Source organism: Tympanuchus pallidicinctus, unplaced genomic scaffold, assembly GCF_026119805.1.
Source record: "Tympanuchus pallidicinctus isolate F22 unplaced genomic scaffold, pur_lepc_1.0 scaffold29, whole genome shotgun sequence".
NCBI classification, from domain to species: Eukaryota; Metazoa; Chordata; class Aves; order Galliformes; family Phasianidae; genus Tympanuchus; species Tympanuchus pallidicinctus.
The window spans coordinates 12,986-30,627 of record NW_026294746.1 but is presented as its reverse complement, the minus strand read 5'-3'; the positions used below and the strand labels follow the sequence as shown (position 1 = coordinate 30,627).

The following is a 17,642-nucleotide window of genomic DNA, read 5'->3' as shown; positions in this document are numbered from 1 at the left end:
GAGGCATTATTTTTGTAAGCGGATTGGTGAGGAACCTTTTGTTAATCCTTTCAGCACTTACCCCTCGCCTATAGCACCAGCTCTTCTCAGCTCCCAGAAGAAGAGATGATCCCTAGGTGTAACTGCTCAACCACACTGCTTTACAGACTCAACCAAACACAGCCCTTGCACTAAATTTGGTATTTTCTTCTAATCAGGAAGCTCCATTATGCACCCCACCACATTTACTCAGGCAATTACATAGTTTAATGTACATTGATTCAGATTTCTAATTTTTACATTTTTGATTATGGTAGAAAGCAGTGAATGACGCATTTCTTATTTACCACACACTCTTTTTCCCTTTGCAATATGCCAGGCTGCATCCAAATGGAAATTGGAAGTCAATTAAAGAAGTACAAAACTAGCATTTTAAAATCTTTTTCTTTATTAGTTAAACACTGCTACCTTCCATGTGTCGGCTACATCACAGGGGAAAAAAGCCGAAAAACTGAAAAAGTGAGTTTATCCAGACATGTTTTGCATTTAAAACTGATGTGATACATGAAAGAAATATTAAGCACAGCAAGCTGCCAAATTAAGCAACTCTTTCATGACAAGCAGGAGCAAGCTCATATCGGTACCTGAGGTTGTTCAGAGACCAGTGGGAATTTAAGAGCAGAGAAAAAGAAGAAAAATCTTGGTGCCTGAAGTAACCATCAGCCTATGGCTATGGCTTCTTGTGGATGCTGATCCTACGTGATTTTGGGACATTATTCTATTACAGGATGGATTGCCATGGAAGAGCTTCCGTGAGACATTTGGAGGTGGAGAAATGTTCTCTCTTCTCCCGCTTATGGGTTGGTGGTTAGACTTGATGATCTTTGTGGTCTTTTCCAACCTTAATGATTCTGTGAATGAGAGTAGAGGTGATGGTTTGATGATTGTACTTTGTGATCTTAGAAGTCTTTTCCAGTCTCAATGATACTACGATTTATTTGTTTGACCCTTCCACCAAATTGCCCAAGCACTGCTTAGTGGAGAAGATGCTGGAGGCACCAACACTAGCCTGGCTTGCAACCAGGAAGGTGATGAGGAGTTGCACCCAGACTGCTCTACCAACCCCAAAAGAAACTTCCAAAAGGAAGCAGATATTGATGCAACCACGATGGTTTGATCCAAACACATCCTACTGCACGGTGCCTAAGAGCTGCTTGGTAGCATCTTGCTCACCCCAATGGGCTTGGAGGCTGCATCTTGCTCCAATGAGGACACAGAGAAACCAGGGAATGCTGAGCATCCCAGGAATGTGGGATCTCAGTGAGATCAATCACCCTCTACAGAAAGACCTCACCCCAAATTTATGCCAAAAGGCTGAAAGATGGGAATCAGAACCTCGTGTGCAGAAGTGGGGCTCCTAGCATACCAGGGGCACCCACCAGCACTGAGAGATCAGCAGTAATGAAAGAAGCTACCAGGAGAGCAGGCAGCCAGACAGCCGAATGTAATTAATGGCATTTGTGGACAACAAACCTCGGCAAGCACAGGGAGGGGAACGGAGCTGGGGGAAGGGAGCACATCCCCTTGCCTTCATTCTGGGAAGAAAACATGGCCATTTGGAGGCTATCCAAGCTGGAATAACAGGCTGGTGAAGGACTATTTAATTAAAATCCACACTGCGTTTGAAGGGAAAAGGGCTCAGAATGAATAAGCACGGTGATAAAATATGCATAGGCTCCAGCAGAAGTTCTCCCTCCCCAGCACAAGCCTTTGCTTAAAGCATTGATGGTTTTTGATTCACAGTCTTCAGTGAGGAGGGAATACTTGCCAGCCACTATTTCAATCCAGCAGGGAGTTTTTTTCCGGGGGTTATAGCAAGGCTATAGTTTAGGATGTGTCAGCATCAGCATCATAAACACAGATTAGAAATGCTATAAAAGGGGAATAAATAGATAAATAAGTACAACCTATTCTTCTGGCTGGAGTTTACCATCCTGCTAGCTTGGGCCAAAGGGAAATTTTTTCTCCATTACTAAAATAAGACCAATAAGGCTAGTTTATACTCACAGGAAAGTCAGAGTGGGGGAGAAGGGAAAACTAAAGCTGTAGAAGGAGAAAAGGGGTGGTCTGAGATGAGAAAGGGGGACTGGGGTGACCAGAGGACACTTAGAGGCACCAACCATGGGGTGACCAGAGAAGAATCTGGGGAAATGCTCTCTCACAAAGCTAATATCTAGCCAACCAATACTAGATTTAGCGTTACTCCAGTTTTTTGGGTTCATCACCCTCTACAGTGCCTGAGATGGATAAAAGACATGGTGAAGGTGCACATGAAGCACAGATGCAAATTTTATCAAACCAGAAAGCAATAAACATTCACTCTCCTACTTCAGCTCTCACCCCATCCTGAGAGCTTTCATCACCTCCTTGAGCTTTTTCTATCAGCTCTCATTGGGCAATTTGCTCCCCACCTTATGGTTCCCCTTTTACAGTCCAAGACCCAGCTGGATCCTACTGCTGCCCCCTTTTCCCCTGCTGACCTCAGGCATTATAGAACCATATAATCATTAAAGTTAGAAAAGACCTCTAAGGCCCTTAAGTCCAACCCCAACCCATCCCCACTAATCACAACTCCATGTTTCTTGAACACCTCCTGGAATGGTGACTCCACCACTTCAGATTTGTCAGAGCCAATAATCCATTCCCAGAGGGCTCCTGGGTGGCTCAAAGCTGCCCACAAAGGATAAGCAGCAGCTCCTGGACCTGCCCCGGGCTATCATTCCCAACACAATCCCATTTAACGACTCTGCCAAAGAATAGAGACTGCAGGTCCAGCCCCAGGGCAGGCATCCACCTGTGCACAGACACTGGTTGCATTTCCCTTCCCCACATCATTATCCTAACGCTTCTCTAACACATATGGATGGAGCAGATGAGAGGAGACTAAGGAAGCGTCATCCAGAGATCCAAGAGACCTTGCAAAACCACTTGGAATAGATAGCCTAGTTAATGCTACGAGGATGCTGTGGTCTCATCCTTCCCTCCTTTCACATGTAAGGGTTTTTGAGGCTCCCAAGAGCTGTGCAAAATCTCCCTTGGGAATTCTGTGGCCCCAGCATTGGCTCTTTCAGGTCAGCTCTCAACTCGCTGGGATTTTTGCCTCCTCCATCCCTTTCCCACTGCTATTATCAGCTGGCAGTGCAGCACAGACAAGCCCCAGCATAGGCAGAGTGGCCACCACTGATAAAGGGCTTGGGGCATGTATCAGGAGTGAGACAGGCTCTGTGAGGTGTCCCAGGGGTGCCAAACTGGCTCTAGCCCAACTCCCTTTCCCCTTTGCATGAGCACATTCAATGAATTACATATTAATCAGCACTACAGGCAGCATGCTCCTGCACGCCACCAGCAAAGGACTGGGTGAGGGGAAACACAATTGTTCCACCATCAACATCTGAAGCTTCCTTTTACCATGCCTAAAACCCTTCTTAGGGGTCAGCTTCTTTGCTTTACTCCTCAACGCCAGTGACTCAGCGCTGGACCAGAGCCTCTGCGTCATCATGCCAAGGACTGTGCCTCACCACTACCTATGCAGCTTGCAGAATCCGCGCTGCAGAGTGCTGAGAGCATTTCCCCACACAACACTGTAGGATTTACTCCTACTCAACACAACATCATGAGCAGCAGAGCAGTTGCAATTAGCTAGGAAATTGCTGGGAATGGGAAGGACGGATCAGGAATGGATGCCCATCAATACCAACATTTGCTAAGCAAACAGCTGGAAATCTTGGTGATGAGACCTCCCTAAAAAAAAAAAATAAAATAAAAAAAGAATAAAATAAAAAAAATTGCAGCTGATACTTCCCACATCCCATCGCATCGCAAAGGCTCTTGGGGTGATTTTCTATAAAAGTGAAATCATTTTCAGGGTAGAGGTCAACTTCCCTATCTTTTTTTAGGACTCAACCCCATTCCCAAAAATCCTCCAGCATAACAGGAAGTTCATCCCAACCCTGATTTGGCAGCACAGGCGTTAACTCCCAGCATAGATGGATTTTCCCTGCCCCCTGTCGATAAACAAAGAGGCAATTACACCACATTTCTCTGATGGCTACAGATCTTTAGAAAAATAAACACAATAGCACTTCACTGAATATCAATGACACACAAACACAATCCATATTTTCACTGGCAACTGAGGCTTCCCAGCTCCACAGCTCTTTATGTTGTTGCTGTTGTTTAAACCTTAAACAAAGAAGAATCAGATGCTCTCATGTTTTACACCATTTTCACCAACAAGCTTTTTTTTTATTTTATTTTATTTTATTTTATTTTATTTGGTCTTTTGGTGATTTCTTTGTTTTTAAAGCTTGTGGCCACAAAACAACCGTTCAAGCAAAACATTCACCGGGAGAATTGAAATCCTCAAAGGGAAACAGGTTTGCTCGTGGTTGCTGCTTGGTCACAACAGGGCCTCTTCTCTTTATTCCCCTCCCCCCAGTCAGAAGAAATTTTTACAAAAGTGTTGTTTCCATCGTAAAGGAACACTGCTTACACTCCCTGAGGGCACTCTAACACACTGTACAGCTTCCAAGTCTGTTTTACCACATTTTGCATTAAATGGAAAATACCAGATTTCCCCCTTTTCCTTCTTTTTTTTTCCCCATTCCCAGCCTGCAAATCAATATCAAACCCAAAATTCAGCAGGGCTGCAGCACAGATCATCTGACCGTTTTCTGAATTTTACATGGGTTATGTTTGCAGAACATTCACCATGCGCAATTTGGGGCTGAATCTCAGTGCAAGCTGTCTGCTCCCCATTGATTCACATCTGCAAAGCCTTTGGCCATTTCCAGATGCTCACTTTGATGGGCTTGTTGGAGCCCCACCATCTCAGTTCTGTATTCCGCTCATCCCTTATGAATTATTGCATGCAAAATCAGCCCCAAAATTGCTACTAGCAAGGATGGATGCAGGAGGTTCCACACCACAGTCCATATTGTGGTATCCACAGCATACTCATGCTCCTTCCTTATATCCCTTTGCTTGAACGCATGTTTTTTGATCAAGACAATCGTAAGATCCCCTAAAAAGCCACAAAACTTAACAGAAATCTGGAGTGCGACCCATAACGGGAGTGGGAAAAGTAGATTTTCCCCCTCTCTGATATTTCTCCTTGCACATGTTTTGGATTGGAGCAGACAGGGGAAGGATCCCATGCAAAAGACCAAATAAGAGTAAAATACTATATGGGAATTGCTAAGTCACAGCCTGAACCAATGATTGAGCACCTGGTGAAGGGACATAGCCAGCCCTGGGAGCACAGGTGAAAACAACTCACCCATGCAATCAGAATGGGTGGTACCAGGTTCCTTAAGCCTCATTTAAGGGCTAGCTGCCACAAGAAAAGATTATCTCTCTGGAGATCTTTTGTGTGTGTGTGTGCGCGCGTGTGTGTGTGCGCGTGTGTGCGTGTGCGTGCGTGTGTGTGCGTGTGCGCGCGTGTGCGCGTGCATGTGTGCGTGCATGTGTGTATTTGGTGAGCTCCAATCCCTGGGATGAGTAAGCAAATCTTTATTTCTTCAGCTGAATTTTGGCCATCACTGCTTTTTTGGGGGAATTTAGAACTGGTTATCTGTCGTTGCCACACTTCCACAGCTGAATGCCCTTTTCAGTGTTGCATCTGTATTTTTTTCTCTTTCATTTGTAGCTTGCACCCTTCCCAACTTTTCTTCTTTGGGTTTTGTACTATGTGGTGTTCTTCTATGGATTATTACTGCCATAGCAGAAGCGGACGTGTTTCTGTGGAGAAAACCAGGAGCAGAATAGTGGATTCCAAGGTCAGACTGGGCCATATGTTTTTTTCTTAGCATTACAGACACACCACTCAGTAATTCTGGTGGAAATGGAGGGCCCATGTCGCATCTCCACTCCCAAACCCTTGGTCTTGCACTAAGACACTCATTCCTTGACACCGTTTACCTCCTACATAAAGAAAAGGGCAGAGTACATCGGCAAAAACAATCATTTCAGTGAATTTCATCCAATTTACAGTCTGACACTTGGTTCTAGCAAGCCAAGATTGATGTAGAGGACCTTGAGACTTGTAGCACATGGCATTACATGATTGCATCCCTTCCAAGTGCCCCAAAATTGTCAGAAAGAACACGTTATACCAATGGGCGTCTTCACAGGCAGTAGCTTGCCTGAGTCTGCCATTGTGTAGCTTATACTGAGAATCACTACTAGACAAGGCTCAGCGCTTATACAGTTGCATGCTCATCCTATCAACCCACTCAGAGCCACTGGACTTTGAATTCTTCAGGGAACTGTTTGTCAGGGTGCCATGGGAGAAAGCCGTGGAGAGGGCTTTCTACGGCCCAAGAAAGCTGGTCGTATTCAAGGGCTGTCTCCTCCAAGCCCAAAAGCAGTGCATCTCGTGAGAAAGAAAGGCCGGGAAGAATGCTGGGAGGCCTCCACGGATCAACAAAAGAGCTCCTGGACTTACTTAAGCTCAAAAAGGAAATCCAAAGGGAGCGGAAGCAAGAACACGGATTACCTGAGAGGACTACAAAGAAGTTGTCCAAGCAGACAGGGATCAGGTAGCTAAAACACAGACAGAATTAAATCTAGCCAGAGACATAAAGGGAACAAGAAGAAATTCTACAAGAATATCAGGAATACAGGCTAGCAGCCTGTATTCTATAAGAATATCTACAGACTGGCAGCAGCAAAGGGTGCACTTGTACTTAGAGAGTTTTGCTACTACAGCTAGCTGGGGGGGGGGGGTGGTTGTCTTCACAACCCATTCCCTCGTGCAGAGTCTCTGCAGTTGCAGCAAGGTCTGGAAGAGGGACATAAAGCTGTAGCTGAGTCTGATGGATCTGCACAACTCTCGGGCTGTCTTGTGAGAGGCAGCTGTGAGGGATCAATTCTTTCAATGCAGGTGAATTAATATTTTTCCATCTGCAAATTTAGGTGGAAAACTACTGTTTTCATTAATCTCTGTGGAAATAACTATCTTTGTACTTTCAGCTATTGCGCTTTCATTTCATTATCATTAAATTTTGCTTCTTAGTCAAATTTTGGTGTTTAAATATCTAAAAACAATCTAATGGATGCTAACAAAAGTGAGAAAGTGTGGCATCAATTTGATGATACTTTACAGATATTCAATAAGCACTTAGTGCAAATTTGATGGGTTTGGAGAAGCTTCCGTTGGTTTTCTTTGTCTTTCGTTTATTCGTTTTTGCGCCTTCAATTTCCCCCCCCCCCCCCCCCCCCCCCCCCCCCCCAAAGTTTGTATTTTTTTCCGTCATCAAAAAAGAAAAGGATGGTCAGGGACTGCGTTGCGGGTCCGCGTCAATGCAGTTGGAAAAGTTGTTTCCGCGGTCTCTGGTGCCTCTGCATGGCCGTTCGCCGGAACTGCAGAGACGTTGTTTCCGCGGTCTTCCGCGGGTTGCCACGGACTTCTTTGAATGACCCTGCTGTCTAGTGGAGACTAGATTCAGCCTGAGGTCTCAGAGGCTGTCAAGGGAAGTTGGTCTCCAGAGCAAGGAGGGACCAGAGCTTACAATTAGCACCACTGGACACACCTCCCACACACAGATGTAGCGCCCTATGGGAAGTGGGGCTGTGCTTGCTCGCTGAACCTCCCCTTTCACAATGAGCAGAAACAATGGTTTCTCACCTGATGCGACTCTCAGGAGCTATTATTTGAGGCTTATTATCAGGTGCGAAGATGCGAACGCGTGGGCGGTTGTTTAAACCGTGCCGCTGATGTGCCACCTCCACTCCTGCTGACTCAGGAGCCTGCCCACAAGCTGCCAACTCCCAGCACAAGCGCAGCGCTGATGCTAGCCTCAAAAAAGCCCTAAAAAAGCCTTTAAGAAGTCTTAAAAAGAGCTTTTTGGTTGGCCTTTTCTTGCTCCAGATCCCTTGCCAGCACAGACTTACCTGCTCAGAAGCAAGTCTCCACAGCATGGTGTGTGTTATATTGACAATGGTCAGTCACAGTCCTTGACAGAGTCAGCGAGAATAGGGAGATGCATAAGCAGAAAAGGAGCTGCAAAAGAGCAATAAGTTACACTTTATGGTGAGGTAAGAAGTTGCTTATTGCCAATGAATCAGAGTAGAAACTTAGGCGCGTGATTGCTTCATGCCATCCACATAATAACCAATTGATTACGGAGGTGTTATGTGTGATTCATGCCTGCATCCAATCAGAAGCATGCTAAGTATTATTTAAGAGTTGTATTTTTTCCAATAAATGGTCTCTGTTATAATTTTTATAAAGTGCCCGAGTCCGTTCTTTGTCTCCTGACACATCCCCAACAATGTCACTCCTCGATGTCATTTCCCAGAGATACCCCAATGTCATCCCCCAGCATCAGCCTCCAGTGTCACTTCCCAACATCAACCCAGTATCACTTCAGTGTCACTCCAGTGTTCCTCCCACACCATTACTCCAACAGTCAGTCTGGTGTCACTCCAGTGGTACCTTAACATCAACGAAGATGATCAGGGGACTGGAGCACCTCCCCTATGAAGACAGGCTGAGGAGGGAGCTGGGCTTGTTCAGCCTGGAAAAAAGAAGGCTCCAGGGTGACCTCATTGCAGCCTTTCAGTACCTGAAGGGAGCCTACAGAGAGGAGGGGAATCAACTCTTTGAAGGGTTGATAACTGCAGGACAAGGGGACATGGTTTTGAGTTAAGGGAGGGGAGATTTAGGTTGGACGTCAAAGGGAAATTCTTTACGGAGAGAGTGGTGAGGTATTGGAACAGGCTGCCCAGAGAGGTTGTGGACACCCCGTCCCTGGAGATGTTCAAGGCCAGATTGGATGGGGCCCTGGGCAGCCTGGTCTAGCATTAAATGGGGTGGTTGGCGGCCCTGCATGAGGCAGGGGGGCTGGAGATTCATGATCCTTGGGGTCCCTTCCAACCCTGGCCATTCTGTGATTCTAACGTCACCCCAGTGTCACCTCCAGCAATGTCACCCCAATAACGCCACCACCCATTATCATTTCCTGATGTCACCCGCCCCAGTGATACTCCAACATTGCCCCCCAGCATCACTCCCTGATGTCACCCTCCTAGTGATGACCCAACGCCACCCCAAAGACATCACTCCCTGGCATCACTCCATAATATTACCCCAGTTTCACCCCAGTATCAGCCCCGTTCCATCCCACAAGGGCTCTCCAGAATCATTCCCTGATGTCACCCCCTAGTGTTACCCCAACAACATCAGCCCCCAAAAGCATCACTGTGGGGCTGATACGTCACTTCGATGTTAAAACTCAGTGACACTCCAACATCACCCCGCAACTCCACTGCTGTTTCAGGGTATGTATGGATCTGAGAGACAGGATATCACAGGAACCAAAGGCAAGCTAGCTATGCACTCAAGACCTACCGACAAGGACAGCTCTGTCAAAATCTCGTTCCGTTTCAGGATCATTCTTCGGTCAGGGGCTTTTAGGTCCACAACACAGCACCCCAAAAACATCACCCCAACACAACCCCAATATCACTGCCCAGCATTCATTCCCTGATGTCAATCCCCCCGTGATATTCCAACATCACCCCCCAGTGTCACTCTGAGACATCACCACAGTATCATCCAAATGTCAGGCCTCACTATTATCCCCCTAGTGTTACCCCACCGTCCACCCTCCAGCATCACCACAACATCACTCTCCTGCTGCCACCCCCACTGTCCCCTCATCCCTCCCCTTCCCTCAATCCCCTGTTGTACACCATCCCTGTGTCCTCCCACGCCCACCTGGTGGTGCTGCAGCATGGTGCCCCACAAGCAGTTTTGTGTCACCTCCAGTGTCATCTCCACGAGCACATGTGGAGACAGTCCAGTGCCGTGTCCTCCCTGTCTCCCATGTCACGACATGCCCTCCGTGTTCCCATGTCACCATGTGCCCTCTGCATCCCCTCTGTTTCCTCCCGTGTCCTCTCCATGTCTCCGTGCCCCCTCTGTGTCCTCATGTGCCACCCATGTCTCTTTGCCCTCACCATGTAGGTGTCCCCTCACCTCCTGGTGTCCCCTCTGCTTCTCCTCCCCATGTCACCTTCATGTCCCCATGCCCTCTCCATGTCTCCGCATCCCACCCATGTCTCCATGTCTCCGTGTCTCTCCAATTCCCTATGAGCTCACCACAGTGTTGGAGGGCAGCACAGAGCAAGTGGCCTATGTGGCACACCAGTACCCCCACTGCCATCCCCGCTGTCATCAATGCTGTCCCTGTCACTGTCCCTGCTGTCACCGATGCTGTCACTGCCACCTCCCAGCAGTCGATGGGCACTGAGGACATGCCTCTAGGCGGACATGAGGATATCGGGGAATACTGGGGACATTGTGGGGACATTGAGGGGACAGGTGCCCTTACTAAGGTAACCCTGGCCCTGTGGAGCTCTGGCCCTGCGGTACCCTGTCCCTGGGGGGTGCTGGATGCCCCTAATCTCTATGGTAATAGGTCCTCAAGGCTCTAGCATGCACACATTCAGAATCCCAGAAGGGGTGACTCTTCACTCTGACCAATCTGCATGGTCCCAATCTGAAATTGTTGGGGCTGAGCGTTTCTCATGCTAGGGGACACAGATGATGCGAGTTGTAACCATTCCATTGATGTCACTAGTGTTTGTTGATGGATACTCCTGCCCTGCAATACTTTTAGATAACAGAAAGAGCCGCGTCTCTGAACCAGAGATAAGGGAGTGTGCTGAGTCTTCGTACTGAGGAAACAAGAGGTCCTGCTTGCAATCAGTGAACACATAACACGCTTCAGGGAAACTTCTGCATATGTAACATAGCTCTGAGAAACATCTGCATATGTCACACAACTTATGTATATAAGCTGAAGATCTTTTGTGCATGTAATGTGTGACAGGAGATTACCCTCACACGTCCAGCACTGTTACGAAAGAATGTCTGTTTTCTAACTCTCCCACGTATGTCAAAGAGACTTTCCTGATTGACCATCTCACAGTATCACAGACAGGCTCTGGCAGCCAGTTTGTGTGCCTTTGAATACACGGGACGATCCAGGGGCACCTCCACAGTGCATCGCATAACCCCGGGAGCTCTGGGCATCTGGTCCCGTGTACTGGAATACATCAGGGAGGTCTTCAGAGTCCAGTAGGGTACACCGGGAAAGGGATAAAGGACCCCAGAACATGCTGAGGAGCTGGGATAGGGCTAGACGATGTCTCTGGGGCTGCCCATGGCACACTCCGTACTTCTGGGACACACCTGGGTGTCTCTAGAGCTCACTGTGGGGCTGTGAAAGATTTCTGGGGCATATAGGGTCAATGGGCTCCACAGGAGTGAACTTATACATGGCTGCTTGCCAAGTTGCTGTTAAATCAGGAAAGTTTGGGACAGCAGCTCCTGGCAGGGCTGTATAAGGCACCGATAATTGATTGTTATTGTCACCTTCCCTCTGGTTTCCGAAATAGCCAAACAGGCGTGTTATATATATATATATATGTATATGGGGACTGTGTTCTGGAAATGATTTGTCTCTTTTCCAAATCTGCTATGACTTCAGAAATAGCACATCAAGCTGGTGGTTATTAGTTTTTTTTTTTTTTTTTTTTTTAAATGATTGCGCACCTGGTGGGGGGTGTGGCCAGCCTTGTGAGCACAGGTGAAAGCAATTCGCCTATGGTTGTGAGCACAGGTGAAAGCAATTCGCCTATGGTTGTGAGCACAGGTGAAAGCAATTCGCCTATGGGACCGGATAGGGCTGATCCTGGCTCCACCCCTCCCTGTCCGCATTTAAGGGGTTGGGAACTGTGAGGGCAACATCTCAACTTGGGGACTGCCTCCTTGGAAGTGTTGGGGTGAGCGCTTGTCTTTGGAATGAGGTGAGTGATTTCTGCTTTTTTTTTCAGGGCTGTGTTCTCTCCCTTTTTGGGGATCCTGAGCAATTCTATGGAGATGCTGCCTCTCCTATGAAGAAAGGTTGAGGGAACTGGGCTTGTTTAGCTTGGAGAAGAGAAGGCTCTGGAGAGACCTCATTGCAGCTTTCCAGTACTTGAAGGGAGTGTATAAGCAGGTGGGGAAATGGCTGTTTACGAGGATGGATAGTGATAGGACAAGGGGAATTGTTTTAAACTGAGACAGGGGAGATTTAGGTTAGATATTAGGAGGAAGCTTTTCACCCAGAGAGTGGTGATGCACTGGAACAGGTACTTTAGAGTCACTTCTGGGAGGATCTGCTCCATGATCATTCCCAGCACAGAGGTGAGACTGACATGTTGGTAGTTCCTGGGGTGTATGGGAACTGCTGAATCACAATCTGAAACTCTGATTGATCACCTGAGGGGAGCAATGAGTCAGCCAGAGGACTTGAGTGAAGGCAATTAACCTGTGCTGCCAGAAGGGGTGGAGCCAGACTCCACCGTCCTAGACCTATTTAAGAGCTGGCTACCAGTGGGGAAGGATCTATTCTGGAGATCTGTTCTGCTGGAGTTTTGTAAGTGAGCCCAGTATATGGGTAAGCTTTCTATCTATTCTCTTTTTGTTATCATAATCTGCTTTACCAAACTCTCTTGTTTATTTTGTAATTATAACATCTTAATATTCATTGATTATACACCAGGGTCATCCTTTCTATCCGTAATAACAGATGTGCTGTCGCCCTTTTTCTACTCACCGGGGACTTCACTTGACTGCCACGACTTCTCAGATATAAGAGTGTCTTGGTGACCGCATCAGTGAATTCCCTCAGAACTCTGGTATGCGTCTCATCGGGACGCAAAGACTCCTGAATGTTTGGGTCCTCAGGCGGTCCAGAACCTGTCTGGGACGGGGAGAGGGGCAGTGGGACTGGCATCATTTCCTCAATCCCCACCTAACCAACCAAAGGTGAAGGCTGTGTATAATGAGCAGTTATCAGAGAAGATGGAAACAAAAATGTTGCAGGCTACCAGAGCCTTCTCCTTGTTTGTTGTTCCCAGCTACAGCAGTGGTAGTAGGAGCAATGTGTGCAGGGGGCAGCTCTACGTATGTGGAACAGTGCCTTCGCTACTGTATTGTATCCAACAGGTGGCAGCAGAGAGCTGCAGTGCTTCCGAGTGCTGTAACAACTGCACTGAGAGATGCATGGCTCTTCATCTGAACAGCGAGGAACGGAAAACTGCATTTCCTGGAATGGCCCGGAACATCATTTTGCTGACTGGTAACTGTCTGCCCTACAGGTAAGGGCAATGCATACCCACCAATGTTTAACTCATCCCATAGCGTGGCACCACATAGTGCTCCCAGAGGTCTTTATTGCACTTTATGGTGCCTGGATGGCTGCCTATCCTTTTCTTCCTGTGTTATCCTCATCTCTGGCCTTTTACTGCAGTGTTCTCCTTCCCTTTGCCCTCGGTGTTCCCTACTGTGTTCCCTCACCTCCCTGTTTTTGTGTGCCACACCACGTTCTCTTGGCCATCGCCCTTGGCTTTCTTTGTCGCATTCACTTTGGAATTTGGGGTTGTGGCATTCCATGCCACATTCTCTTGTCCTCCCATTTTGGCGTTTCTTGCTGCATTCTCTTGGCTGTTGCCCTTGCCTGGGCGTTCCCTTGCCCTCCCGTTCTTACATTACATGCCACATTCTCTTGGTCATCGCCCTTGGCTTTCTTTTGCCACTTCAGCATTTCTTTTATTCCCTTCATCATTTGGTTTTGGCGTTCCCTGCAGCATTTTCTTGCCCTCCTGTTTTGGCATTTCCCGCCATGTTCTCTCGGCCCTTGCCTGGGCGTTCCCTGTGGCGTTTTCTTTGGCCTCCTGTTTTGTTGATCCCAGCCATCTTCTCTTGGCCTTCCGCATCGGTCCTCTTCACACCATTCTCCTTGGCCTCCTGTTTTGGCGCTTCCTGCGATGTTCTCTTAGCCCTTGCCTGGGCATTCCACACCACATTCCCTCAGCCTTCTGTTTTGTCATTTCTTTCTGTGTGTTCTCGGCCTTTGCCCTTGGCTTTTCCTGCTGCGGTCTCTTTGTCCATATGTTTCAGCCTTCTTTGCCTCGCTCTCCTTGCCCTGACCTTGGCTTTCTGTGGGGTGTTCTTTTTGCTTTTGTCCTCTCTTTACCCTTGGTGGTTTGCTTTGCCTTTACTTTGGCTTTCTGTGGGAGTTCTGCTTCCCTTGGCCTGACCTGGGTTTTCCGCTTGCCTTTGGCTCTCTGGGATCGGCCGGGAGGCAGCGTCAATGTTAATCTTCACCTGTAGCTTAATGGGAGCTCTAATGATAATTGCAGTAATCCGCAGTGTATCTGTCAACCTAACCCTTAATCTGATACTAAAAATGTCCCTTACCCTCAATGCAGCAATAAAAATAACATCCTGTGTTTTCTGTCAAAGTAACCGTAATCTTAATTGTAGCGCAGAAAACAATTGTTAAACTACCTTTAACTTCAAACTTATAAATAGCGTTGATTATATGCTCCTTTGTGTCATTGTTAGTGCGACGTGCCCAGGCTGCAGCCCCTGAATCTGTGGGGCAGTGCCTTCATTACTGTACTGTATTCAACAGGTGGCAGCTGAGAGCTGTGGGGCTCCCGAGGGCCCTAACAGCTGCAAGGAGAGATGTGTGGCTCTTCGCAGGAACAGCGCGAAATGAAAATCTGCATTTCCTGGAACGTCCCGGAACCCCACTTTGCTGACTGGTAATCGTCTGCCCAACAGGTAAGGGCAACACACACCCACTACTTAGTGAGATGCAAGGTAGTGTTTCCACAGCTCTTTTTCACACTTCATGGTGCCCCGAGGGCCGCCTGTCCTATTCTTCCTGCATTCTCCTCATCTCTGGCCTTTCACTGTGGTGTTCTCCTTCCCTTTGCCCTCAGCTTTCCATGCTGTATTCTCTTGCCCTCCTGTTTTGGCCTTCTCTGCCACATTTTCTCAGCTTTTGGCCTTCTCAGTGGCATTCTCTTTGGCTGTTGCCCTTTGCCTTCTCAGCTGTGTTTGTTTTGGCCTGCTTGGCTGCAGACTCCTTGCCCTTGCTTTCCTTGGGCTTTTCCTTTGCAGTTCTCCTTGCTTTTGCTCTTCCCTTGCCTTGGATGCTTGCTTTGCTTTGTCTTTGCCATGATTGGTCTGCATGCCTTTGGCTTTGCCTTTGGCTTTGCCTTTGGCTTTGCCTTTGGCTTTGCCTTTGGCTTTGCCTTTGGCTTTGCCTTTGGCTCTCTGGGATCGGCTGGGAGGCAGTGTTAACGTTAATCTTCACCTGACCTGTAGCTTAATGGGAGCTCTAATGATAATTACATTAACCTGCAGTGTATCTGTAAACTGAATCCTTAACCCAGTATTAAAAATGTCTCATAAGCTAAATGCTGCCATAAAAAATAATGTCCCATGTTTTTTGTCAAAGTAACCTTACTTGTAATTATAGTGTAGAATGTTGTTGTTAAACTGTAACTTCAACCCTATAAATAACATTAATTATATCCCTAACTCTCCCTTGTGTCATCATTAGAGCAATGTGTGGAGGGTGCAGCTCTACATATGCAGGGCAGTGCCTTCATTACTGTGTTGTGTCCAACAGGTGGCAGCAGAGCTGCGGCTCTCCCGAGTGTTGTAACGACTGCGCAGAGATGAGTGGCTCTTCATGGGAACAGCAAGGAACCGGAATCTGCATTTCCTGGGATGGCCCGGAACCTCGCTTTGCTGGCTGGTAATTGTCTGCCCAGCAGGTAAGGGCAATGCACACCCACCAGTGTTTACCCATTCCCTAGCATGGCACAGCACGGTGCTCCCACAGCTCTTCATTGCACTTCGTGGTGCCCTGGATGCTGCCTGTCCTTTTCTTTCTGTGTTCTGCTTGTCTCCGGCCTTTCACTGCAGCGTTTTCATTCCCTTTGCCCCTGCTGTTCCCTACTCCATTCTCTTGCCCTCCTGTTTTTGTGTTCCATGCCACGTTCTCCTGGCCGCTGCCCTTGCCTTTCTTTGCCGCATTCACTTCAGCATTCAGTTTTGGCGTTCCGTGCCGCGTTCTCTCGCCCTCCTGTTCTGGCATTTCCTTCCATGTTCTCTTAGCCGTTGCCATTGGTTGGGCATCCTCTTGTCCTGCTGTTTTTGTGTTCCAGGCTGGGTTCTCTTGGCCGTTGCCCTTGGCTTTCTTTGCCATATTCACTTCAGCATTCAGTTTTGGCGTTCCCTGCTGCGTTCTCCTGCCCTCCTGTTTTGGCGTTTCTTGTCGTGTTCTCTTGGCCATCATCCTTGGCATTTCCTTCCACGTTCTCTTGGCCCTTGCCCTTCTCTGGGCATTCCCTTGCCCCCCTGTTATTGTGTCCCATGCTATGTTCTCTTGGCCATTGCCCTTGGCTTTCTGTAGCCACATTCTCTTTACCATTTGATTTTGGCGTTCCCGGCAGCGTTCTCTTGCCCTCCTGTTCTGGCACTTCCTGCCATGTTTTCTTAGCCCTTTCCTGGGCATTCCATGTCGTGTTCCCTCGGCCTTCTGTTTTGGCATTTTGTGCTGCGTTCTTTTGGCCGTTGCCCTTGGCCTTTCCTGTTGCGTTCTCTTTGCCCTCCCCTTGGCTTGCCATTGGTGCTCTCTTTGCTTTTGCCCTTGCCTTAGCTTGGCTGTTTGCTTTGCATTTACCTTGGCTTTCCACGGGAGTTCTGCTTTCCTTTGCCTGCCCTGGGTGTCCTGCTTCCCTTTGCCTTTGGCACTCTAGGATGAGCTGGGAGGCAGCATTAATGTTACCCTCGACCTCAACCCACAGCTGAATGGGAGTTCTAACGATAACTGTGTTAACCTGCAGCATATCTGTAGACCAAACCCTTAACCCAGTGTGGAAAATGTCTCTTACCCTGAATGCCGCTGTAAAAATAATGCCCCATGTTTTGTCAAATAACCCTAATTGTAGTGCAGAATACTGATGTTAGACCATCTGTAACTTCAACCCTATCAATAGCATTAATTCTATCCCTAATGTTAATTGTAATTAATTACAACCCTTGTGTCATCATTACAGCATTGTGCTCAGGGTGCAGCCCCACACATGCGGGGCAGCGCCTTCATTACTGCGTTGTGTCCCACAGGTGGCAGCAGAGTTGCGTTGCTCCTGAGCGCTGTAAGGACAGCACGGAGATGCGCGGCTCTTCAGGCAGCAGCAAGGAACCGGAATCTGCATTTCCTGGGATGCCCGGAACCCCGCTTTGCTGGCCGGTAATTGTCTGCCCAGCAGGTAAGGGCGATGCTCACCCACCGGTGTTTACTCATTACTTAGCGAGGCACAAGGTAGGGTTCACAGAGCTCTTCATTGCACTTCGTGGTGCCCTGGATGCTGCCTGTCCTTTTCTTTCTGTGTTCTTGCCTCCAGCCTTTCACTGCAGCGTTCTCCTTGCCCTTGGCTTTCCCTGCTGCGTTCTCTTGCCCTCCTGTTTTGCCGTTCCCTGTGGCATTCTCTTGGCCGTTTGCCCTTGGCCACCTTCATTGCGTTTTCTTTGGCCTTCGGCTTTGGCCATCTGTGCCACATTCCCTTGGCCTTTGTCCTTGGCCTTCTTTGCCACGTTCACTTTGCCTCCCGTTCTGGCGTTCCCTACAGCATTATTTTGGCCTTCAGTTCTGGCGTTCGTGGCTGCGTTCTCTTTGGCCGTTGCCCTCGGCCTTCTTTGCCCCATTTCCTTTGGCCTCCTGTTCTGGCGTTCCCTGCGGCGTTCT

At 48.1% G+C, this 17,642-nt stretch overlaps 1 protein-coding gene across 1 annotated transcript in view; it reads left to right on the top strand.

The window, feature by feature from the left end:
• The window catches only part of IGSF21 (immunoglobin superfamily member 21), a 47,854-nt gene extending 41,807 nt beyond the window's left edge, over positions 1 to 6,047 (top strand). Inside the window, exon 10 of the mRNA XM_052692170.1 lies at positions 5,687 to 6,047. Within this exon, the coding sequence (XP_052548130.1) occupies positions 5,687 to 5,805 (119 nt within the window). The 3' untranslated portion in view covers positions 5,806 to 6,047. The remainder of the gene's footprint in view (positions 1 to 5,686) is intronic.
• The last annotated feature ends 11,595 nt before the right edge of the window (positions 6,048 to 17,642 follow it).